This window comes from Moschus berezovskii, chromosome 20, assembly GCF_049115385.1.
Source record: "Moschus berezovskii isolate FMDL1 chromosome 20, NW_MosBer_1.0, whole genome shotgun sequence".
Taxonomy (NCBI): domain Eukaryota; kingdom Metazoa; phylum Chordata; class Mammalia; order Artiodactyla; family Moschidae; genus Moschus; species Moschus berezovskii.
In genome coordinates, this window is record NC_142479.1 from 35,763,952 (window position 1) to 35,788,103 (window position 24,152).

The following is a 24,152-nucleotide window of genomic DNA, read 5'->3' on the forward strand; positions in this document are numbered from 1 at the left end:
GCTGTCTGCCCTCTGTTCATGATTAACTCCCCCATCCCCTCCTCATCTCCAGCTCCCACCCAGGCTCCCCTCCCCCCACTCCCCGCAGCCTTTGGGTTTCCGTGGATTGGGGGCAGAGACCCAGACTGGCAGCTGCCTGGCACTTTGTTCTCAGGGACTGTGGACTGGAGAGAGGGGAGGGCTGGAACAGACCTTGGAGGTCCTGCGAGCTGGGCCACCTCTACAGATAAACTGCCACTAAATGACTTGAGATCCGGGAGGAGACCCCTTCTCTGACCACTTCTGTCCTCGCTGACCTCATTCCCTGTAGTCTGGAAGCGTCCAGCCTTCTCGGTCCACCCCAAAGTGCCCCATGGATGTGGCCCTAGAGGGCCTTTGAGTCACCCATCTGAAAAATTGTTCCCTTTTGATTCTCTTTCAAACTTTGTGATTTCTTCAAGGACAGTGTCTTCATTTCGCACAAGTGTGTAGCTAACATCTCATGCTTGTCTTTTAACGAAGGTACTTCAGGTGCCAAACCTTTACCAGGCAATGGTATTGAGCTAGGATTTAATAAATTTGTATTTGTTTTTATGGGATGAATGACTAGTGATAATAGATTTTAACTTTTTGGGTGGTAGTAATGTTTTCTTTTAAAATTAGTTAAGAAATGAGTGAACTTAAACAAAATAATAAGTAAATAACTGAGTAGTATGGTATTAAGACAAAAAATTGTGACGGTGGTATGTGAATGGCCTGATTTGGGGGGAACAGTGGCTGGGTCACAGTGGATAAACCAGCTGGGAATAGGATGGTGTTGTGGTTTCACGTGTGTTAGCCCTGCTTGTTTTAGCAAGGACAGTCTTAACTTTCTCTTACCCTAGTCTCTTGCACAAAGCTGGATGCATCCTAGTTGTTTCATCATTGTTGGTGGAATGGGCCCATCTACAAATGGCCATTACCTTCTCTGCTATTGATGGATTTGGTGTTTTCAAATGTTTTGGTGTTTCCTGTGTGGGGTGTGGGCAAAAGGTAAGACTCTCCATCCCCAGGAAACGTCTACATCTTAGGGCGCTAGGAATCAGATCGGGTCTTTTGGGGACAACCTTATATTTTCAGCCACACTGGGGCTGGAAGCATTGAAGTTGTAGATGAGTTGAGAGGGCCTGGAACTCCAGAATGGCAATGAATAAAGTTACCTCCTCGATGGAAAGGTTTTTCACTTTCATCCCAGTGTCCTGTTTCCCACTGATGCACTTGACCTAAAATACCTCCCAGGCAGTGGGGTGCAGGTGGGAGCCATTCATATTCACCCACCTGGGAAGGGGTCAGGTTTTGCACTGAGATGTACTCTGCCTCTGTGTGTGGATAAAATATACCCCATGCTGGCCTAGACCTACGGCTAGTGCCCCTAGCAACCTCCTGGCTATGGAGAGGTTCTGTGAATGGCAAAGGCTGGAGAAGCCCTGGGCTCTGGTGCTGGGGCTCTCTCCCCTCGCTCACTGAGGACGCACTCATTTCCCCATCCTTCTTCCAGACTGAGTCTCAGGTCATTTAACTTGTGTAGTCCTTGCAGCCTGCCTAGCTGCAATCCCAAGGGTGGGGCCTGGGGCACTGTTTTCCGGCTATAAATAGATGGCCATGGCTATATCTGTGATCTCCCACCACCCAGCCAGGCTCAGGGGGGCTGAGGCCATTGCTAATGGATGCTTCATAAATAACCCAGGCACAATTTGGCATCCCTCTGGTGCTCCCTGCCCTACCCCCATTCCAATGCCAGCAAGAAGCTGTGCCCACTGGAGAGGCGGGGTTGAGGCCATAGGCCCTTGAACCATTCACCAAGCCATCCCGAATCCAGCAAGGTCCCTTTCCCGTCTGGCTTTTCTCTGTTTGCTTGAACAGCAGACTGTATTAAAAAAAAAAATAAGGCAAATTGCCTGTGGGACCTCTTTGGCTCCAACAGGGCTGTTTCCCAAGATGGACTAATTGGCTTGTTTTAATTCCCTCCAGCTCTCTACCCATTCCCTTCCCTGGGGGTGGTGGGGTGGTGGCGGAAGGAAAAGCCAAGCCAGTAGTTAGGCAGGGGGTGGGGGGAATTGGGGTGCTGAGAGGGGGTGAGGCTTCCTGGCAGCAAATGGAAGTGAATGAGTGGGGCTTAGGAGCACCCTGAGCCCCGCAGTAGGGACCCGGCCAGAGCCCTTTTCCCACGGCCAGGCATGACCTTCCCTTTGCGTTCTGAAGGGAAGATGAAGCATGGACGCGCTGTGGGAAGAATGGGTGCATGCGGCTTGTGCTGGGGCTGCGGTTGGTGCTGGGGCCCCGGCTGCTGGTGGAATAGGGTCCGCCCTCCCTCAACTTGCATCTCCCTGGCACCCTGGGACGCGAGGTGCGGGTGTAGCAGCCGGGAAATCGATCTTGGACCCTATGTTGTGTCAAACTCCCAGGACCGGGAGAACAAATGTTAACCGGGGGGACTGAGCCCAGCCCACATAGACGCTGACTCTGTAGTAGATCCCACCAGCCCCAGCACGACGAGCCCTTCCCAGATTTGGGGAAAGGTGAGAGTTAGTATCCAGTCGAGTCAAAGCGCCAGGGAGCCCCGGACGGGGAGGGCGGGCGCCGCGCGCTGGGCGCGGGATGCGCTTCTAACCGCCCGGCAGCCTGGCTCGGGTGGGGGAGGCCCGCGGCGTTGCCCGCGCGCGGAGGCAGTTTCGCTTGGATTGAGGACGCGCGGTTTCCTCTCGGTGCATGTTTTTTCTCCCTCTGTTTTAAAGACAGTGACAGCATCGGAGAAGTATCCCGGCGGGCCGGGCTGGGAGAGCGCGTCAGCCGCCTTTGCCTGGGGAGGGAGCCCGGGGCCGGGCCAGCGGGGGCGGGCGACGCGGAGCGCAGAGGAGGGGACCGAGCAGAGGCGAGGGAGCCCCGGGGCCCGGCCGCCCGGCAGGACGGGAAGGGGCCAGGGCGCGGGGCAGAGCGCGAACGCCGGCGCCGTGCCCCGCGAGCGCTGAGCGCGAGCCGCTCGCCGTCCCTCCGGCGCGGCCGGGCCGCCCTTACCGCCCGCACCCGGGGCGCCCCGGGCCGGGGCCCGAGAGGCGGGGCCGGGGCGGCGTCCGGGGCGCGGGCGGCGCGTCGGAGCCGGAGTCCCGGAGCCGCCCGTCCGGGCCGCGCCCCGAGCGAGTCTTGGAAATGCCCGCGCTGGGGGAGCGGGCACCGGCCGCCCGGCGGGCCCCGAGGAGACGCTGAAGGTCGCCGGGAAGTGAGCGCCCGGTCACCTGACCCCCGGGGTGCACCTAGGCGGGGCGGGGCCCATGCGAGGCGAGCGGCCGGGGAGCGGGGCGCGGGCGCAGGGGCCGGGAGCGGGCGTCGCGGAGCGCGCGGAGCCGGGCCGGCGGGGGCGCGCGGCGGGCGGGCGAGGGCGCGGCCGGGCACCGCCGGCGGCCTCGCCATGTCCCAGCCGGCGGGCAGGATGCATTGCCGAAAGGCTGGGATCCGCGCCGCCGTGGTGCTCATCGGACTCCTGCACAAATCCCGAAAGCAGAGTAAAGAGAAAAGGTAACGCCTGGCGGCGCCACCTCCCTCTTCCCGCCGCTTTCGGGCTCAATCCCCGTTTTCTTTGGGGTGGACTTTTGCAAGAGAGCATTTGGCTCCGAGCTGGATGGGAGAAAGCCTCCACTCCGGGCGCCGTCGGGGGAGCGAGTTCGGAGCTTAGCCCCGGACACTGGCTGTTATGGGAAAAAGCCCAGGCAGGGCATTGGCTGAATCGGGGGTGGGGGGGACGGTGGGTGAGGGCGGCCGGGAGGACCCTTCGGACTCCATCCCCCACAGAGGGGCACCGAGCCCTTCACCCCCACTCCTCGAATTTGCCTAGCGCGGCATTCTTCCCAAAGCCTGCAGCGCGGGTACCATTGATTCGACCCGGGCGACCGTCCCTGGCTCAGGCCCCGACCCGAGTGGCCCAATGCGCTGGAGATGCCATTTGCTTCTCTGCAACTTGGCTGAGCCCGCGAGGTGCCGGCCAGGTTGGGATCTGCTAGCTTCGCGCACGATGCCGGCAGGCCAGGAGCGAGTTTGGAGGTTGTCTGTCGCCTCCACCTCCGCCTCCGCGTCTCTCTGTCTTTGGGTTTCTCTGTCTTTCACCATTCTTGCGTTTACGCTCCTGTTTGCTCCTGCATGTTGAAAATCGTTCTCCCAGGCTGTTTCAGAGATAGGCTGGAGGACCTGTGGGGGTGAGAGATGTGGGGTTTAGGATGGGCAAAGGAGCTTTGGAGGTAGCTTCCTGGACCCACAGGACCCCAGGAAACTGGCCATACAGGCTGGCAGAGCCTCTGTTCTCTATAGGGTACATGAGCCCAAAGTCTGCCAGCCGCTGGGGGTCATTAGAGTTGACTGTCCACAGAGATGTGGTGGGGGTTTGGGGCAGGCTCTGGTGGCCCTTGTTGTATTCTAATTTCCAGAGACGTTCAGAATTAGTGCTGCATTCTGCGTTGATCAAGGGCTCAGACAAGGACAATGGAGCCAGAGATACCTGGGTGTTAACTGGCGGCCCCTGGGCTCACCCAGAAGCGGGGTGTGCCTGGGGGAGGTGGTGGGCAGTGAACTGGAGCACTTGGAGAAACCGGCATGGGTTGTCCCCTATGGTCCGGCTGTCTTCCGTCCCTTTCGGTCCCCCTTCCTATAATGTAATTCAGTGTTTCCCACAGCCCGGGATGAATCTCCAGTGAAGTAACTGAAGGTGGTTAAGCATGAAATAGCGTTGAGTCACCTAGTGAGAAAGTTCTTCCCTTTTCAGTTCTCTGCTAATCCTTGTGATTTCTTCAAGGGGCAAGTTTCAGGTTGGTGCTAGTCTGACTTTAACACCTTTTAAACACTTGCTAATCTCCCACTTATAACAAAGAGAGAGCAGACCTCTGGCTCAGGGCCTTTAAGTGGGGGAACAGTGCCTGCCTGCAACTTAGGTTGTTTTTGTAGGGTTTATTTTTAGGATTCTCTCCTGGTTACGGCCAGTGGTACTGATGTTCTCTCTTGCAGTGGTGATATAAAGCATCACTTTAAATTAGTCCAGTCAAGTCACAAGAATGAGTCTATTTAGTAGAAATAGTACAGATGGTGTAGAACATGGCACGAATTCTGCAGGTGATCTAGGAATGAATGATGCTCAGGGTGCACTTGTCTGGCAGAAAAGCTGCCAGCAGGACTTGGGAGCTCAGGGCTCCAGGTCTGGGCCCCATTCTCCCCTTGACTTTGATTCTCATCCATTCCCTGCTCTTTGGCATTTTATATGTACAGGGGGGTGAGCCAGCCAGCCCTCTATAGTCAGAAAGATACGGGGTGGCTGTTCCAAGACCACCTAGACCTGTTTTGAGGGATGAGAAGGGAGGCATGCTCCATGGAAAGGCAGCTGGTTCAGAACAGCTCCTGTTTCTGAGTGCTGAATGTGGAAGTGTGGCAGAGGCCCTGCACAGAGGACTAGAAGCTCTGGTCCCCCCTCCTCTCTTGACTGTGACATGATCGAGTCATCTCTCTGAGCCTCAGTTTCTGCATCCCCACAAAAGGCATGCAAGGCTCAAGGGAGATGATGTGGGTCATGATGCATCTGAAAGGTAGGAAGTCCTGCCTGAGGATGGAGGGAGTTGAGCAGATCGCTCCCATTCTCCTCTCTCTGCGCCTGTGTCCTGGAACCACGGTAAGATGGCAGGTGGTGACAGCCCCATGAGTGGTCCAGACCAGCCGTGCGTGGACTGAGAAGGCAGCCAGGTGGGTGTGGGCCTGAGCAGAGAGTCTGGGGTTGGGGGGCTGCAGTGAGGCACAGGAGAGGACTTGGACAGGGAACAGGAAGGGATTGGCCCAGGTGAGGATGCCCCAGGCTTCTGGTACTTGTGTTTCCTCCTGGGTGCTCTGTGCTCTTCCCTGCAGTGCAGGCAGACAGTGGTGACCCTCTCAGCCTCTGCCTTTGTCCTGTTCTTCTGTTGCCCCTGCCATGCTGATGGCTCTGGCCATGGAGTTAACCTACCAAGGAAAGAGAGGGCTTGCTTTCATGCTTATGCTGAACGACCTTTATTTTACTTCCCTTGCTGTTTGTTATCTGGAGTTTCTTTGTCTCTGAGTGTCTGAAATCTGTGCTCACGATTGACCCTTGCTCTGCAGGCACTGGCCATGGGGGCCCTGGAGCAGACTGCAGCTGCCAGCCTCTCTTAAGCACTTCCTAAGCTCCATGCTGAGTGTGAAATTTGCCAGGTTCCTCCTTCCTCCCCCCTCTCATCACAGGGTCAGGTCAGATTCAGGTCCCCTTGTCATCCATCCCAGAAGGCTTGATTCACCCATCGATCTTCCCAGCACCTCTAATTGACAGCCCTGTGCAGATAATACTCCTGGCTGTTGGCCATGAGGGATGTAAGGTACTGTGTGTCTTGTAGTAATGGCCCAGTGGTCCTTCATCTTCCTGCCCTCCCCAGGCCACTTGGAAATATTGTTTGGGAGGGGAGGGAGGTATGCCAGGGAGAGTGGTTACAACATTGGTAATCCATATGGGCGCAGAAGCAGGAGATTCCCAGGCATTCTTGGTAGGTCCTGAGAACAGTACTGGAACCTCCAGCCTCAGTTTGCCTCCTGGAGAGATGGGAGTGGGGCTCACCAGCCTTGATCTGACGGCTCTGTGGGAGTTTTGGGACAACCTGGAGGTCCTGCTTCTTTCCTATCATCTTCCAGGAATTCTAGCACCTGTGATCCTATGGAAGCAATGTTGCATCTGAGAGGGGATTGAATTTGAGTGTGGTTCCAAGGAGGCACCTGAACAAAGCCTTCCTTGGTGATGGCAATTTGGAAACCTCTGTGAAGGAGAGCACCTTTGTTTTCTTTTCTTTCTTTCTTTATTTGGCTGCTTTGGGTCTTAGTTTCAGCATTCAAGATCTTCTAGTTGCTCCATATGGGATCTCGTCCCCTGATTGGGGATCAAACCCAGACCCCTTGCATTGGGAGCACAGAGTCTTAGCCACTGGACCACCAAGGAAGTCCCTGGAGAGCTGCTTTAGAGTGCTCTGATTTTCAGAGCATATAGATGTGGCAGAGCGGGGTAAGATCCAGAGCATGGCTTCAGTGATCATAGAAGTCGGTAATGAGGGGATGGTGCCCTCTGAAGGGGTGATAGCTTATGGTGTACAGTGTCAGTTTCATGATCTCCGAAGAAGATGCAGCTTTGGGACCAGGGACCAGACTCAACCACTCAAGAGCTTTTGTATTAAAGTATGAAAAGGGGCAGAGAAAGCTTCTGACACAGACATCAGAAGGGGGATGGAGAGTGTCCCCCTTGGTAGTCTTAGCAAGGCTTTATATACTTTCATCAGACCCACTCCCACAACATACATCTTAAATTAACAAGATTAGAACTAACAATAGAAAGGTCTTACCAGACCCACTCCCACAGTATACAAGTTTTAAGTTAACAAGATTAGTCAGAAGGTTCTTGTTAAGGAGAAACATGTCCTTGAGCAAGATACATTGTTATATTGACCAAGACAAGGCAATGTAGAAAAAAATATTTGTCCTTTTCTCTTCCTTGAGAGCCTCAGACCCCTCTCTCCTCCTTGGGGACCCCGGACTTCTTATCAACCTGCCTAAGGATTGACTCGGGGCAACGGGCATCTTTGGCAGTTGGTTCGAAACTGGGGAACATAATCAAAATATTTACCTTCTGAAATGTGTGGATAAAGTCCATGTGGCTGCTGGTGTGACGTTTGGAACTGGAGAGGGGTCAGTTATCATAAGTGAAAGAAAAATCCACGTCTTACGGGGGTAGTTATTTTGGGACAAGTCCAACCATGGGGTTTACAAGGAGGAAAACGTAAATTCACCCATCATTCAGCAAGTCACTCATGGCAGGCTCTGTGGGGCAGAACAGTGAATCTAATGAGTGTGATCCCTCCATGGTGGGGCGTAATGTATAGAGGGTTAATCCTGTGTAGGTTATTAGAAAAAGCTCATCCTTGGCTTAAAGAAAAACACCTTTTTATTGTGGAACTTTCCAAGCATGCACAAAACTGGAGAAAATGGTCTCATACAATACCCAGTTTCAGCTTTTATCAACTCATGGCCAATCTTATTTCATTTATTTACTAATTCACTCCCCGCAAGATTATTTTGAAGTAAATCAAATCATTTCAGACTTTATATCATTTCATTCTTAAATATTGCATGCGTCTTAAAGATAAGAGTTCTTCTGAAAAACTAGCAATGATCACACCCCCTAAGTTAACAATAATTTCTTAATATCACATTTAGTCAGTGTTCAGATTTCCCTAATTGCCTCTTAAAAGTTTTATTTTTTATTTAGATTTTATGGTTCATTTACTGTCTCATATTCCCCCAGTCAAAGATGATTATTTCTTTTTTTTGCCTCATAGAAGTTTTTCTAAAGTGTTTTGGGGTTAAGATTCACAAAATCCAGTGTGATTGGTGATACGTCTCATTATAAGTTTTCTCCTACAGCTCTTTTTTTTTTTCTTTCCTCCTTATAATTTCTTTATCGAAGAAACTGGGTTGCTTGTCTTGGGGAGTTTCCCACAGTCAGGATTTTGTGGATGGAGTCTCTGGGTGTCATTTAACATGTTCTCCTGTCCCCTATGTAAGTGTCAGTGGTATTTAGCTTTAGAGGCTACAGTAGATTTGGGTATGATTTTTTGTTGTTGTTGTTGTGACTGTGTTAGTGGAAGTTAGGCTTCCCTGGTGGCTCAGATGGTAAAGAATCTGCCTGCAGTGCAGGAGACCTGGGTTTGATCCTTGGGTTGGGAAAATCCCCTGGAGAAGGAAATGGCAACCCACTCCAGTATTCTTGCTTGGAGAATTCCATGGACAGAGAAACTTGGTGGGCTTCAGTCCATGGGGTCACAAAGAGTCAGACATGACTGAGTGACTGAGCACCATATACCCTAGTGGAGTTGTCCGGTTGTCTGCTTTTGTGATATTAGCAGTCACTGATTGCTTTGTCCTTAGGGTTTGAAGGCTGGTGTCATGGATGATGTCTGGGTTCTCACATGGGAGAGCTGGTGACAGCCCTTCCAGCTGCGTGGAGTCTGAGCCTGAGGAGTGTCCAGGAGTCCTGGCCTTGGAGCCCCAGAGTCCTGGGGCTGGAAAGGGCACAAGGCAGGAGCTGGTCTGCTCCCAGGCCCCGGAACAGACGGCTGCTTATTCTCATCTTAGGAGGTGGCTTGGTCCTGCCCGCTGTGGAAGGGCCTGGTGCTCACCCTTGTCTCACGCTTGAGCCACTTGCTGTCGTTGCTTTAAAGAACAGCTCTTTCCCTTTAACCAGCTTCCCACTTTTAGCCTCACTGCCAGTCTGAGGAGTTAAGGAATGGAATTTGAGGCGCAAATAAGTGTATTAGATTCCTTTTGAGCCATTATTTCAATCTCCTAATTGGGCTCCTCACTTCTTGTTCCCCTCACCTATTCTTCTGATGGTGGCCACAGTGGAGTTTTAAAAACTCAAATACAAAACAATACAAAAAAATTCAAATACAATCAAGTCTGTCTACTGCAAGTAGCTCTCCATGGGCTTTCCATTATACTTTATTTTTTAAAATTTTGTTTTTTAAAGTTTTTCTTTTTAATGCGTTTATTTATTTTTGGAGCTGTGCAGCATGTGGGATCTTTGTTTCTCGATCAGGGATTGCACTTGCATCCCCTGTGTTAGGAGCATGGAGTCTTAACCACTGGACCACAGGGAAGTGCCTCCATTACCCTTGAAATGAAATCCAAAGTCTGCAGCTGGGTGCACATCTGCTCCCTGGTTCTGTGAACTTACCTCTGACCTTGTTCCCCCTTTCCTCACTGTGATCACTGTACTTCAGTTGCAAAGGCCTCTCTCTGTTTCTAGAACACGCCAAGCTTGCTTCTGCCCCAGGCCTTTTACACATGCTAGACTTCACTTTCACTTTTCACTTTTACACATTGGAGAAGGAAATGGCAACCCACTCCAGTGTTCTTGCCTGGAGAATCCCAGGGACGGGGGAGCCTGGTGGGCTTCCGTCTATGGGGTCACACAGAGTCGGACACGACTGAAGTGACTTAGCAGTAGCAGTAGCAGTATTTACAGTGACTTCACTAACCATGCTTCCTCATCACCTGGCTCTCAACTCAGATGTCATCTCCTCCAAAAGGACTCCTCTGACCATCCAACCTAAGCAGCTCATTCCAGCCGTTACAACTTTACCCTGATTTATTTCCTCCATGGCACCTACCGTTAACTGATATCATCTAGCATGGGTAATAAACAATTTATTGACTCTCTCCTCCCCTAGAAGGCGAGTTGTCTGAGACCAAGGACTTTGCCTTTTTCACATCATTGCTGAGAACAGGAGCGCTCGGTAAATATTTACTGAATGAATGAGTGGGTGCTCATGAGACTCACTGACCCCTCAGGCAAAATGTGTTCGCTGCTTCTTACCTTGAAGTTCTCTTAATACTGCAGTGCTCTCTCAGATGGGTTTCAAGATGTCTCTTTTCTTTCTTTTTTTTTGGCCACACCATGTGGCATGCAGAACTTCCCTGACCGGTGGTTGAACCTGCACCCTCTGCAGTGCAGGCATGGAGTCTTAACCACTGGGCCACCAGGGAGCTCCTTTCTCGTCTGAGATTTCCCCCCTTGCCTCTTGTTCCTTTCCTTCCACAAGGGATTTTGGGGAGAAATGAACCTGATCACTTGCACGTGTGTATTTTTCATGTTATTCCTCTGACTCCTTCCTGCCTCTGCGTGGTTCGGGGACCCATAGCTGGGAGGGTCCCGGCTGAGTCCAGCCCATCCTGAAGCTGCGACTGAGATTCCAGGACTGTCCTGACTCTGGGTTCCTAGATTTCGGGTCCTGGAGCTGCTGCCTCATAGGCAGCAGCAGGGTCCCTTCATTCATGCTAAAGAGGGGCCAGTGGGCTCCTGAATTAGCAATCAGTCGCCATTAGCAAATATGTATTTTTTTCGAAATGTAGCTTTATCTCTTGGGAGCCCTTGTAGTGCACAGATGGCTGGTTACCAGGATGTTGCCAAATAGAGGGCTTGCCAGGCTTGCTTGGTTAAACCAGCGAGAATCACTTCTGTGCTCTCCGGGGCTGCTGAAGGGCTCAGGAAGTTTCTCAGTCATTTTAAGCAGATGAGGCCCCCCCCTACCCCCAGCCTGGTTCCCACCCCGCCCCACACCCCCCCAACAAACGGAGTTTATTTGCCTCCAGAATCCATAAAAAGGAAAGGAGGTAGGCAAGAAGATTTCAGGTGGACAAGCATTTTTTGTTTTAATAGCTATTAAAAAGAAAAAAAAGAATTCTGGCAAGTGATGCTGGATTTCTATGTACGACACTTACATAACACTTTAAAAAAGTAAATTTGTTTAAGTGAAAAATTGCGAATCAATTTAAAGAGAAGTGTTTATAGAAGTAATAGGTGGTACGTGGATTTGGGGAAGATGGGGAAGGTGGTGCTGACATGTCTGTGGCTTAGGGAGTAAGGGCACCTGTTTCTCTTACGTTAGAACGGATGCTAAAGCATCCGGGTCGTTGAGGACTGAATGGTTGTCACAAGCCAGAACCTTTTGAGGCTTACTGTTTGCGAGGCTCTGGGCTGAGGGCTTGTGTGTGTGTCTATCAATTCTACCAGTTATTATCTTCGTCTTCTAGTTGAGGGACAGAGGCTCAGAGGTCGAGGATCGTGCTGGGGACAGAATCAGAGGTGGAGGAACGGGGATTTTAACCTGCTTCTACTGCAGTCCAAAGGCTGTGATCTTAACCATTATATTATCTGGAACTCAGGATAAGCACTCAGGCAGTGCCTGGCTTCTGAGAAGTGCTTATTCCGTGCCGCTGCTGTTATTATGAATATACTGAGGTGTAACATCCATATAGTGAGTGTACAAGTCTTAAAGACGCCGCTCAGTGAATTGCCACATATGTATCTGCCTGTGTAGACACCACCCCGGGTCAGATGTAGCACTTTCCAACACCCCAGCAGGCTCCCTCAGGCTCCTCCACAGTCCAGTTATAATTACTATGGAGTCGGCCCATTGCCTTGCATCTGGGTGGTACCTGGGGTAGCCTTGACCGTGATAAAGGGAACTCATGTCATGAGTTGGAATTTCTGAGTGGGGATGCCCAGTTCGACCATGGTGGATGGTGCCAGACTCTGCACTGGTTTCTAGGGACAGATGAGCCTGGTTTCACCTTCCCCTCTCCTTCCAGACGTGTTCACTGGGGACCTGGAGCCCGTGCTGTGTTTATTCACTGCCTTGGAGTGAGGCTGGGTTGAAAAATTGTCACTTGCTTTTAAGCTTATCAGTTGTGAACACTCTGTTTCATGAAGGCTGGAGCCCTGGCCAAGTGCTTCCCAGAGCCCTTTGGGGGTGGGCTGACCCTGCGGGGCCACTTCTCTGAAGGGGGGTGGTGGGGTGGGAGCTGGTTGTTGGTCAAAGCCGCCCCCTCCCTATCCTTCCCTTCCTTCCCACTTTTCTGTTTCTTTGTTGTAAAGATCTTTACCAACCACACTGAATGTGTGTGGTACAGTCAGGGCACTGTGCTAATACTTGTCATAAATGCTTACTCTCAAAGCACAAACTTGTGGTTACCAGGAGGAAGGATGGCGGTAAGGGATTGTTAGGGAGTTAGGGAGGCACATGTACACACTGCTATATTTTAAATGGATAACCAACAAGGACTTACTGTATAGCACGTGGAACTTTGCTCAATATTATGTGGCAGTATTATGTGGATGGAGGGGAGTTTGGGGGAGAATGTGCTGGGGTGGTTAGTCATGTCCAACTCTTTGCAACCCCATGGGCTGTAGCCCACGAGGCTCCTCTGTCCTTGGGATTTTCCCGGCAAGAATACTGGAGTGGGCTGTCATTTCCTCCTCCAGGGGAGTCTTCCCGACCCAGGGATTGAACTCGTATCTTGCGTCTCCTACATTGCAGGCTGCTTCTTTACTTATGAGCAACTGGGGAATGGATACATGTATATGTATGGCTAAGTCCCTTCACTTCCACCTGAAACTATCACAACTTTGTTCATCAGCTTTACTCCAACACAAAATTAAACGTTTAAAAAATAATAATAACATCCCCCCCGAAAATAAGCGCTTGCTCTCAGGGCTCAAAAATAGCCCCTGAGCAAGGGGCAGCTCTCACTGGGTTTACAGGACAGACCCTTGGAAGGGTGGAGGATCCCACTCCCCTCATTCTTCACAGTCATGTGCTTTATAACCAGACTGTCCAGTCTGCAGAGAGTGGGGACAGCTGGCACCTGGAAATTTAGAGTCGGAGGCAGAAGTCAGAAACTGGCCCCTGCGGACTCCTTAGGTCTTCGAGAAGTCTCCACTCTGTGCCAGACTCTGTTGGAGGCACTGCGGATGCTGCAGGGAATAGCGCAAAGCCTTGCCTGTTCTCCAGGGACTTGTTAGACCCACATATGTTTTTCACTTTTGAGTCAGTATTTTTGAATTGGAAGGTTCCGTGTTACTAATGTGTATTTCAGCCTTCTATGGAGAAATCAGAAGCTCTGGCAATGTTGGCCGGGCCTGCCTTCCCACCTGGCACTTCCACTGCCAGTTGCCAGCTCCATGTGGGGCTGGTGCCCTCCCGCTCACCCCAGCACCCATACCTGGCTGCCCCTCTGACACCTACCCCCACTGGATATAGAGTGTGAGGGACTGGATATAGAGTGGGAAGCAGGAGGCTCAGGGTTGGGGAGCTCTGTGTAATTAATGAAATATGCAGACTGGGGGTTGGGTCTTAGCTAGGCATGCCCTTGGGTCTCCTTGGTTTGGGGCAAGTCCATTGTGACTGGAAATGAGGGGTCCTGACAGTGTGGCTGGGTGCCCTGAAGGAGCTGGGCTGGAGAATGGCCACTGTTCATTTGCGTGTAGATGTTCCTCCTGTCCTTTCCTCCCTATCTGCCTCCCAAACAAAATAACAGAGATGATGGGAGGCTGGGTTCCATAGAACACAGATTCAGGAATTCCCAAGAGAAGGGACAGGGATGACAACTAGTACTGAGCTCCACTCCGGGCATGGCACTGGGCTGGCACTTGAACCTCACTAGTTTCATTCTCTGAAAGACTGCTCATCGTGATTTCCATTTTTCACGGAGGAGGAAGCGGAGGTTCAGGAGTGACACATCCAGTGTCACTCAGCTTGTATAGGAGAGCTGAGTTTCAGACCCCAGCCTGATGCCAAATTCTAGGCTTTTGTCCTTTCGCCTGTTACATGGTGACCCTGGCCAAGTGCCTTGACCTCTCTGCCCTTGACTTTCACCTTCTGTGAAGTGGACTGTACTGTATCTCAGGCGTATGAGACACCTACCAAGTGTATGAAAAGGCTTCAGGTTATAGTGAACCATGACACTTTAGCACAGTTTTGTTATTTTGTAAGGAAGGGTCGATCTCTTGGGCAGCTGGGCTTCTTTTGAACCCCAGGCCTTAATTGATGGGTGGGGGGAGGGCGCGTTCCATGGAGCCTTAGGTGGGGGAGGATTCTGTCCTCTCAGGCGTCAGATAAGCTGAAAGGTCTCTTGGCTGTTGTCCTCACTAATTAGGATAGAAATTCCCGCTCCTTTATGAGAATGGGAAGATCTGGGCCGGAGCCTGGGTTCCCCGTGCCATCTGTATTTTAATAGAACATTTATTTTATTAAGATACTTAATCCGAGATGGAAAGGCAGGAAGAGTGTGTAAATCAAGGGGTAACCAAAGCAGGCTGTCTGAAAACTCTGTCTGCAAATATGCCAGAAAGGGCTTTTGAATTTGACTTTAACCAAGGCCAGTTGCCGATAGCCGACAAGGTCCCCCAAGGGCACAGCCACGCGGAGCAGGACACAGGCTGTGGTACAAGTGATGGGAACAAGGCCACCTGGCTTCCACGCCGCAGGTCCTCTGACCTCCCTGCTGCTGGAAGGTGCCGCCCCCCCCCTGCAGCATTTGCCCTCTCTTTCTCCTCGTAAATGCAAATGCGGGTGGCAGGCCTGCTTCTAAATGAGTTGGGTTCCAGACGTTCACTGTGCTGCTTCAGTTCATGGCCATCACTTTACGTGGAGCACAGGGTATGTACCAGGCCCTGGACGACAGGGTTCAGGAGGAGAATGAGATACTCTTCCTGCCTCAGGCAGCCTGTGCCCTGGAAGGAGAGATCAGACAGGTAGTGTGAACCCAAGATCAGAGGTGGGGGTGCTGGAGAAGAGGTGCCTGGCTCCCTGGGGGCCACCCGAGGAAGGCTTCTTGGAATTGGTGGTGTTTGAGGTGGGCCATGGACTTCCTCGATGGCTCAGTGGTAAAGAATCTGCCTGCAGTGCAGGAGGCACAGGAGATGTGGGTTTGATTCCTGGGTCAGGAAGATCCTCTGGAGGAGGAAATGGCAACCCACTCCAGTATTCTTGCCTGGAGAATTCCACGGACAGAGGAGCCTGGCAGACTACAGTCCATGGGTCGCAAAGAGTCAAACATGACTGAGTACGCACGGTACACGGTGTGGAGCCTGAAGATTTCAGAAGGGAATGATGAAGCAGGGAACTACATTCTAGTTCAATAGCACGTGTAAACAAAGGAATGGAGGTGGGAAGAGCAGGGGACACGTTCAGAACCCAGTTGGACTGTGATGTGAATTTCATGGTGAGGAAAGCAGGAAATGACAGCTCAAGGTCATCTGGGTCCATTTTGTGGTTGGTGCTGAATGGCAGGGAGAGAAGCACAGATTAGGCAGTGGGAGGCTTCACTGCTCTGTGACCCTCACCCCCAAACCTATGTGGTAGTGTGGAACCGCAGTTAGCATATAAACAAAGAATCAGTCAAAGTTACAGTTGAAATAGAGTTCTCTAACATTTGTCTTTTAATTTTTTCCCAAGAGACCAAAGCTTTTTATTTAATAGTGAATAAATCAGTTTGTGACTCAGTTTCCTTGTCTGAACAGCAAGAAAAGATAATTTGCCGTGCCTGATGGGAAGATTGTAAGGGGACGTAAACTTCAAAATGATCTTTGTGTTTTGAAGAACAATGGTCTAACATTTGTTTTAATGCCATCTGTTTAATCAGGGGTTTCAGGTTAGAGGGTCTTTGTGTTGGAGGGTGGTACCTCCAAAATGACTCTTTTTAAAAACAATTTTTTTTAAAATTAAAAATTTTAATTTATAGCACGTAGGATCTTAGTTTGTTGATCAGGGCTTGAACCCGTGCCGCCTGCAGTGGAAGCACAGAGTCTTAACCACTGGGCCACCAGGAAAGTCCCCCAAATGACTCCGTGATTGGAAATTGAGCGGAATTAGTCAGGAATCTTTTGATTGTAAGTGACAGACCCCCATTCAAGTTAACTTAAAGGAAAAAAAGGTGTGTTGGATTAGGTCAATTAGAAAGTTCAGAGGGCACGATTCAGGGATGGCTGGATCCAGGGCTTCATTGGACCCCGTTTTTCTTTCTCAGTCTCTAGGCTCTGCTGTCTTTTGGGTTGGCTTCATCCTTGGATAGGTTATCCGCAGAGTTGGATGATGGCTGCTTCAGGCTTGCATACTGCCAGTTTAGCAGCACCAATAGGAAGACCAGTAGTATCAGCCCGAGTCCCAGGGGTAACTCACCCTGGATACAGTGGTTTGTGCCCCCATCCTTGACTTTGGCTAGAGGAATAGCATATGTTTTTTATTTTTTTAGAGGAAATTCCTGTTCAAGAGGAAGTGAAGTTTTATTAGAATGATGTTCAATTCCCATCCTCATAGAGTAATTTTTTAACGTTTTTATTTTGTATTGGAGTATAGCTGATTAACAATGTTGTGGTGGTTTCAGGTACACATGAAGGGACTCAGCCGTACAGATACATGTATCCAGTCTCCCCCAAACTCCCCTCCCATCCAGGCTGCCACATAGCATTGAGCAGAGTTCCCTGTGCTGTATAGTAGGTCCTTGTTGGTTATCCATTTTATTTATTTATTAAAAAAAGTATTTATTTATTTGACTGTACCAGCAGTGGCAAGCCACTTCAGTACTCTTGCCTAGAAAATCCCACGCACAGAGGAGCCTGGTAGGCTGCAGTCCATGGGGTCGTTACTAGTCGGACACGACTGAGCGACTTCACTTTCACGCATTGGAGAAGGAAATGGCAACCCACTCCAGTGTTCTTGCCTGGAGAATCCCAGGGATGGCGGAGCCTTGTGGGCTGCCGTCTATGGGGTCGCACAGAGTTGGACACAACTGAAGCGACTTAGCAGCAGCAGCAGCTCTTATTAGCAGCATGTGGGATCTAGTTCCCTGACCAGGGATCAAACCCAGGCCTCCTGCATTGGGGGTGCAGTCTTAGCTACTGGACCCCCAGGGAAATCCCTGGCTATCCATTTTAAATACAACAGTATGTCCCTGTCCATGCCAAATTCCCTAACCAGGATAGGGTACACTGATTAGCCAAGCCTGGGTCTTGTGCCCACTCTGGATCCCAGAGATGGAGTCACCTGGGCTGAGACAATAGGTGGGGTGGGTCATCTGAGGAAATTGGGTATGTTGCTATCAGAAGATCAGGGGATGGAAGTTGGGCAGGACAAGACCAACCGCTCTCCTGGCTCTGCTGGTTTAGAGAGATGTGGGTTTGATCTCTGGGTCAGGAAGATCCCCTGGAGAAGGAAATGGCAACCCACTCCAGTACTCTTGTCTGGAGAATCCCATGGACAGAGGAGCCTGGCAGGCTGTGGTCTGTAGGGTTGCAAAGAGTCGGACAGAGATGAAGTGACTTAACATGCACGCACGCATTCCATTTCTTACATCTCCTGCATTGGCAGACGGATTACCACTAGCGCCACCTTGGAAGCCCATGCAATGGAATGCTGATACCATGTGGATGAACTTTGAAACATTGTTCTGGGAATTCCCTGGTTGTCTAGTGTTTGGGACTCTGTGCTTTCACTGCAGAGGATGTGGGTTCACTCCCTGGTTGGGGAACTAGATCTGGCAAACTATGAGTTGTGGCCAAAAAAAGAAAATATTGTGCTAAATGAGCTAAGCCAGACACAATATGACAGAGATTGGATGATTCCATTTGTGTGAGGTACTTGGAATAGATAAATTCAAAGAGACACAAAAATTCAAAGTAGAGTAGAGCTTGTGTGTGTGTTAATTGCTCAGTCATGTCGCTCTTTGTGACCCCATGGACTGTAGCCCGCCAGGCTCTTCTGTCCATGGGATTCTCCAGGCAAGAATACTGGAGTGGGTTGCTATTTCCTCCTCCAGAGGATCTTCCCTACCCAGGTATCAAACCCCAGTCTTCTGCATTGCAGGCTGATTCTTTACCATCTGAGCCAGCAGGGAAGCCCTAGAATAGAGGTTACCGGGGGCTAAGGGGGTAGGTTAGGGAGAATTATTGTTTAATGTATACAAAGCTTCTGTTAAGGGTTCTGAAAAAAGTTCTGGAACCGGATTGTGGTGATGGCTGTGCAATACTGAATCGCACACTTAAAAATGGCTACGGTGGTTAAAAAAAAAAAAAATCTTATTCAGGATCCTAAAACGTAAAGCAGATAAAAGAGTGTTTCCCTGGGTGGAGATGGGGTGGGCAGATGAAGGCGGCTCTAGTCCCATTTCTGTGAAAATGGAGATGCATTTGGACCCAGAGTGCCTTGGGGACTTCAGGGAAGCGACAGTCCTTCCTTCCCTGATAGTGCTGAAGTTGGGGGTCCCCCAAGCTTCTGTCCTGCCCAAGCTTCACTCCCCACTGATGGTCATGTGTTGCTGGGGAAGGTCAGTCCAGGGAGCAGGTGCCGGAGGGGCGGGGTCCCCTCCTGTGAGCTCTCCTTGTAACCCGTATTTTCTTTCCTGCGATCAACTGCTCATGGACAGGCATTTGCCAGTGCATTATGGGGCTCTCCTCAGGGCTTCCCTGGTGGCTCAGATGATAAAGAATCTGCCTGTCAATGCTGGAGATTCAGGTTTGATCCCTGGGTTGGGATGATCCCCTGGAGAAGGGCATGTCAACCCACTCCAGTATTCTTGTCTGGAGAATCCCATGTTCAGAGGAGCCTGGCAGGCTACAATTCATGGGGGTTGCAAAGAGTCGGACATGACTGAGCGACCAACACACACACACACACACACACACACGCTCGCGCGCGCGCACACGGCTCTCCTCAGAGGCTGAGGGGATTAGGAATAGGTGGGAACTATGGGAGGGGCTCAGCATGGTCTCAGTATGAAGAGAAGAGCCCTGACCCTGTGCTGACCTTGGGGCACAGACCAGAGCCTGTGTGGCCGCACGATGGAAGACTGGGGCCTGTGCACACGAAGTGGCCACCCTCAGTGACCTGCCAGCCGGCCCTGAGACGGGCAGCGGCCACCCCAGGGTGCGTGGACCATGCAGAGAGGGCATCTCTGCTGCTCCTGACCACAGCACGTGCTCAGAACCTTCCTCTGAGTGTTTTCTGGGCTGCTTCTCGCCAGTTGGATTTTTTTTTTAAGAAACATTTATTATATTTTTAAAATCCATGTTCCTTGCAGAAAAATTGGAAAACACAGAAAAGTACAAAGACTAAAATAAAAATCATCTGCAATCCCAGATGGGGGATTTGCAGAGATAACCACTATTAACATTTAATACATTTTCTCTGGTCTTTTTTCCCATTCAAATGCACACCCTCCCACACAGTATATTTACATCTGCATCTACACCTGTTTCTCTGTATTATAACACAATTGGGGTTATATTTTATACACAGTGTATTAGTCAGGACTCTTGAGGGCAGGCGACAGAAGCCCAGGTTGAATCAGCCAAATAAGGTCAGAGAATACATTGGCGGGCGTAACGCATTTTCAGAAACGGCTTCAGGAACAGCTGGATCCAGGACCATGAGCTGTCTGTCTTCCTCTGTCTCTTGTGTCTGTGTCTCTCCCTGTGTTGGCTTCATTCTCTTGGGACATCTCTTCCCATGATGTTGAAACCATGGTGGCAGACCACTGTGGGTTTACATTTCAATCCCTTTTCCTCCTGGGAGGGAAAAAAATAATATCTCCTTTCACCAACTCCAGTTAGGTAAATCCCAAGGAGGAATTCTGCTTGTCTTGGATCACGCCCTGAGCTCTGCATCAGTCCCTGTATGGGGTGAGGGTGGGGGCCAGCGATGGCCCAGCCTGAGTCAGGGGCTCATCCCTGTGGCCAGTGTCGGTACCGTGACTGTACAAGTCCTTTTCAGTGGGAGAGGATCAGATCCCCGAAGTAGGGGTGGGGAGTTTTATTATTAGAGGAAGGGATAAGAGTGAGTTGGGCAGGTAAAACACAAGCTGCTTTGGTCCTGGTTCCAGACACAAGAGCTAGCACAGTGTGTTGGGTGAGCATGTGGGCCTTCTTTCTTTTCTTTTGACTGAGCCACACAGCACGTGGGATCTTAGTTCCCTGACCAGGGTTCAAACTTGCATCCCCTGCATTGGAGGCACAGAGTTTTAACCATTGGACCACCAGGGAAGTTCCAGGGCCCTTTTTCTTGTATGATTTTAACAGATCAACTGGTACCATCCTATAAGCAGCACAGTTTGGCAACACTTGCCATCATTATGCATGCGTGTCCCCTTTAACCAAGGGGATATTTCCCCTTGTATATTTCCACATGTGGAATGGTGCAGTACAAGATCAATTCACCATGATATTATTTGAAATAGCAAAACATTGGAAACAACCAATTGCCTATCAATAGAGAACTGGTTACCTAAATTTCACATTCATGCCGTGGGCTACTATGTTACTTAGTAAAGAATGGTGAAGCTTTCTATGTAGCGACAGTAAGTTCTCCCAAGATATTTTGAGTAAAGAAAGCAAGGTGCAGAATGGAAGTGTAATATATTTAACTTTTGTGTAAAAAAAGGGGAAAATAGGATGCTGTCTTTGTATTGTTTTATATTTGCATAAAGATGCTACAGAAGGAGGTGTAAAAATCTTTTCATGGGCCAAGTGGGAACTGGACAGATTGAGACAAAGCTAAGATGAGGCCTTTCACTGTATATCTTCCAATAATTGTCGACTTTTGGACTACATGAATGTATTACTCATTCAAAAGTCACCAGGTCAGTTTCCTTTGGGGTGATGAAAAAGTTCTGGAAATAGGACCTTTGCGGTGGTGATGGTTGGACAACGTTGTGAATATCCCTAAAGCCACCAAATTGTATACTTTAAAATGGTCATTATGGAATTTTTTGTTATGTGTTTTACTGCAACTGAAAAAAAAGTGAAAAAGTCAACAGACCAAAAGAAAAAAATAGAAGAAACCAAAAAAGCACGGCATGAGAGTCTGGGGTCAGACTGCCTGGGTTTAAATCCTGACTTTCCTACTTCTTGGTTTTACGATTGGATAGATACATTACTTAACTTTTTGGAGAATCAGTTTAGTCACTTGCCAACAAAGGTCTGTCTAAGAGACATAGGCATTTAGAACAGTCTTTGGGACTCTGTGGGAGAGGGTGAAGGTGGAATGATTGGGGAGAATGGAATTGTAGCATGTATATTATCATAAGTGACCAGTCCAGGTTCGACGCATAAATTTTCCTCTGTTAAAAAAAAAAAAAAAACAAAACAAAGGTCTGTCTAGTCAAAGCTATGGTTTTTCCGTTGATAGTGTATGGATGTGAGTTGGACCATAAAGAAAGCTGACTGCTGAAGAATTGATGCTTTAGAACTGTGGTGTTCGAGCAGACTCTTGAGAGTCCCTTGGACTGCAAGGAGATCCAACCAGTCCATCCTAAAGGAAATCAGTCCTGATTATTCATTGGAAGGACTAATACTGGAGCTGAAACTCCAATACTTTGGCCACCTGATGCGAATGCGAAGAACTGACTCACTGGAAAAGACCCTGATGCTGGGAAAGATTGAAAGCTGGAGGAGAGGGGTATTGTTGGATGGCATCACTGACTGGGAAAGATTGAAAGCTGGAGGAGAGGGGTATTGTTGGATGGCATCACTGACATGAGTTTGAACAAGCTCCGGGAATTGGTGATGGACAGGGAAACCTGGCGTGCTGCAGTCCATGGGGTCCCAAAGAGTTGGACACGACTGAGTGAACTGAACTGAAAGAGTGGATTATAAAAGACTGTATCCTGAGAATTGGGTGAGAGGTAAAGGATTTAACTGGGGAATCATAGGCCTCCCTGTGGGTTAAGGATCCAGAAAGGTGAGGGTTGTTAGGGCTGCCCTCCTTCTGGCTAGCTGGGACATTTGCATTTTAATGGAGACTCTTGAAGACTAAAAACATTCAGACTCAAAGGGAGGAATGGCTGGAATTTCAGAAAAATTTATCGCTCCCTGACTGGGGAAAATGAGATCTTTTCTTTTTCCTGGGCAGAGTTAAATTTTTACTTTGTCCTCACCTGTGGCCCCGGGTGGTGGAGTTGGAAGCAGAAGAATGAATGTTGCCAGCCAGCGGGAAGGGGAAGAGGTGGGTAGGAGAAAGGAGAAAGGAGAGGTGAGGAGCAGACCCAAGGCTGACAGAGTCCCCATGAAGCCTGAGATTTGGATCTGCAGAAAATGAGACCACCCGTCGGTCAACCAAGAAACCCTGTCACTCCTAACCCACCCCACCCAATCTCATGTCCACCCCAGTCTACTGCTCTTTCTAGAAGATTGCCCCTGGCCTTGCTCCCCACCACTCCACAGTGCCGCTCTGGTTACCAAATCCAATGGTTACCTTTGTGCGCTCAACTTAGAGTCATCTGACACTGCTTAATACTCCCTCCTTTTTTCCCCTTTGTTGCGATTCAGTGGGTTAGTCATGTCCGACTCTACGTGACCCCATGGACTTGGGGCACGCCAGGCTTCCCTGTCCTTCCCTATCTCTCAGAGCTTGCTCAAACTCATGTCCTTTCGGTGATACCATCGAACCATCTCATCCTCTTTTTCCCATTAATATTTATTTAGGTGTTTGACAGTGCTGGTCTTATTTGCAGCATGCAGATCTTTGATCTTTGTTGCCACGTTTGAGATCTTTTATTTTCTTGTGCAGGATCCAGTTCCCTGACCAGGGGTTGAACCGGGGCCCCCTGCATTGGGAACGTGGGAGTCTTAGCCACTGGACCACCAGGGAAGTCCTGTGAGAATCTGCATTTTAAGCCAGCTTCCAGGTGATGCTCCTGCCGCAGGTCCGTGGAGTCACCGTGGGGTTGGATGTCAGACATAAGGCAGGAGGAAGGGTCAGGAATGCTCAGGGACTTTGATTGGAAGACAGAACCCGGCAGGTGGAATAACCTGGGGGAAATGATGAGGTCACCTTTGGACACGTTGAGTTTGAGGTGCTCAGAGATCCCGGGGGAGATGTCCAGCTGGCACTGGGGTCTGAGGCTCAGATGAGAGGCCTGGGTTGGAGGCAGAAAATGGGGTCATTGTAGGGATGGCAGTCACAGCCCTGGCTTGCTTCAGGCTGAGTGGGGAGAGGGTGTGCTGAGGGTGGGCAGGGTTGCCAGGAGCCCTCTTGCTCCCTGGAAGATCCATTGTCAAGGGAAGGGCCTTGGTTAAAACACCCAACTGACGCCAGACGTGGGACAGGTGTTTTATTCACCAAGCTTGTTCAATACCACCTTGACCTTGCTGGTTCAATACCCCACAAAGAAAACAGCTCCCTGGGGGCAGCATAATTACTTGCCTGTCCATCCATATTCCCCATCACACATCAGTCCTCGAGGGACTGAAGATCCAGCAGGGACAAGGCTGGCCTGATCGCTGCCCTTATGGAGCTCATGGTCTGGTGGGTGGATCCTTGGAGCTGGGGACAGTGGCCTTTCGGTGAGGGTCTGTCTTGATGGGCGCCATCGAGGGCTGAACTGGCAGCTCTGAGGACAGTGAAACCTGTTCTGATCTCCCTGGGTTTAGGGAGGAGGGGAAGCACTTCCTGTCTGTGGGTCTCTGTGTTCCAGCAAGCCCTGCCACTCGAGAGGGTGCGCTCAGGGCACCAAATGGTTACCTTCATTCTTGCCACTTCTACCAGGGTTCTGGGAGGACCAGAAGGACCTACTCCAGTACTTCGTGTGGTTGTGTTGATGTTCCCATCTAAGGCCTCGGCTCTGGGTGCTGCTCCCACCCTGTCCCCGGGTCTTCTTCAACTCTGTGGCCTTTTAACTGATGGATTTTGGCGGGCGACGATGGAGAGGGAAGTGTCTTCCATCTAAAAGCTTCCAAAAGCTTCCATTTTCTCTCTTCCCTGTCTATCTACCCTTTCCCC

The 24,152-nt window shown here is 50.2% G+C and overlaps 1 protein-coding gene across 11 annotated transcripts in view; it reads left to right on the forward strand.

Moving 5' to 3' along the window:
- The window catches only part of RAP1GAP2 (RAP1 GTPase activating protein 2), a 208,492-nt gene that overhangs the window by 59,124 nt on the left and 125,216 nt on the right, over positions 1–24,152 (forward strand). For 2 of the 11 annotated variants that reach the window (XM_055403728.2, XM_088828784.1), the window contains exon 1: positions 3,386–3,531. The exons of the other annotated variants lie outside the window; for them this stretch is intronic. In XM_055403728.2, the coding sequence (XP_055259703.2) occupies positions 3,425–3,531 (107 nt within the window). In that variant the 5' untranslated portion in view covers positions 3,386–3,424. Of the gene's footprint in view, positions 1–3,385; positions 3,532–24,152 lie in introns of those variants that run through there. 11 annotated transcript variants of the gene reach the window in all.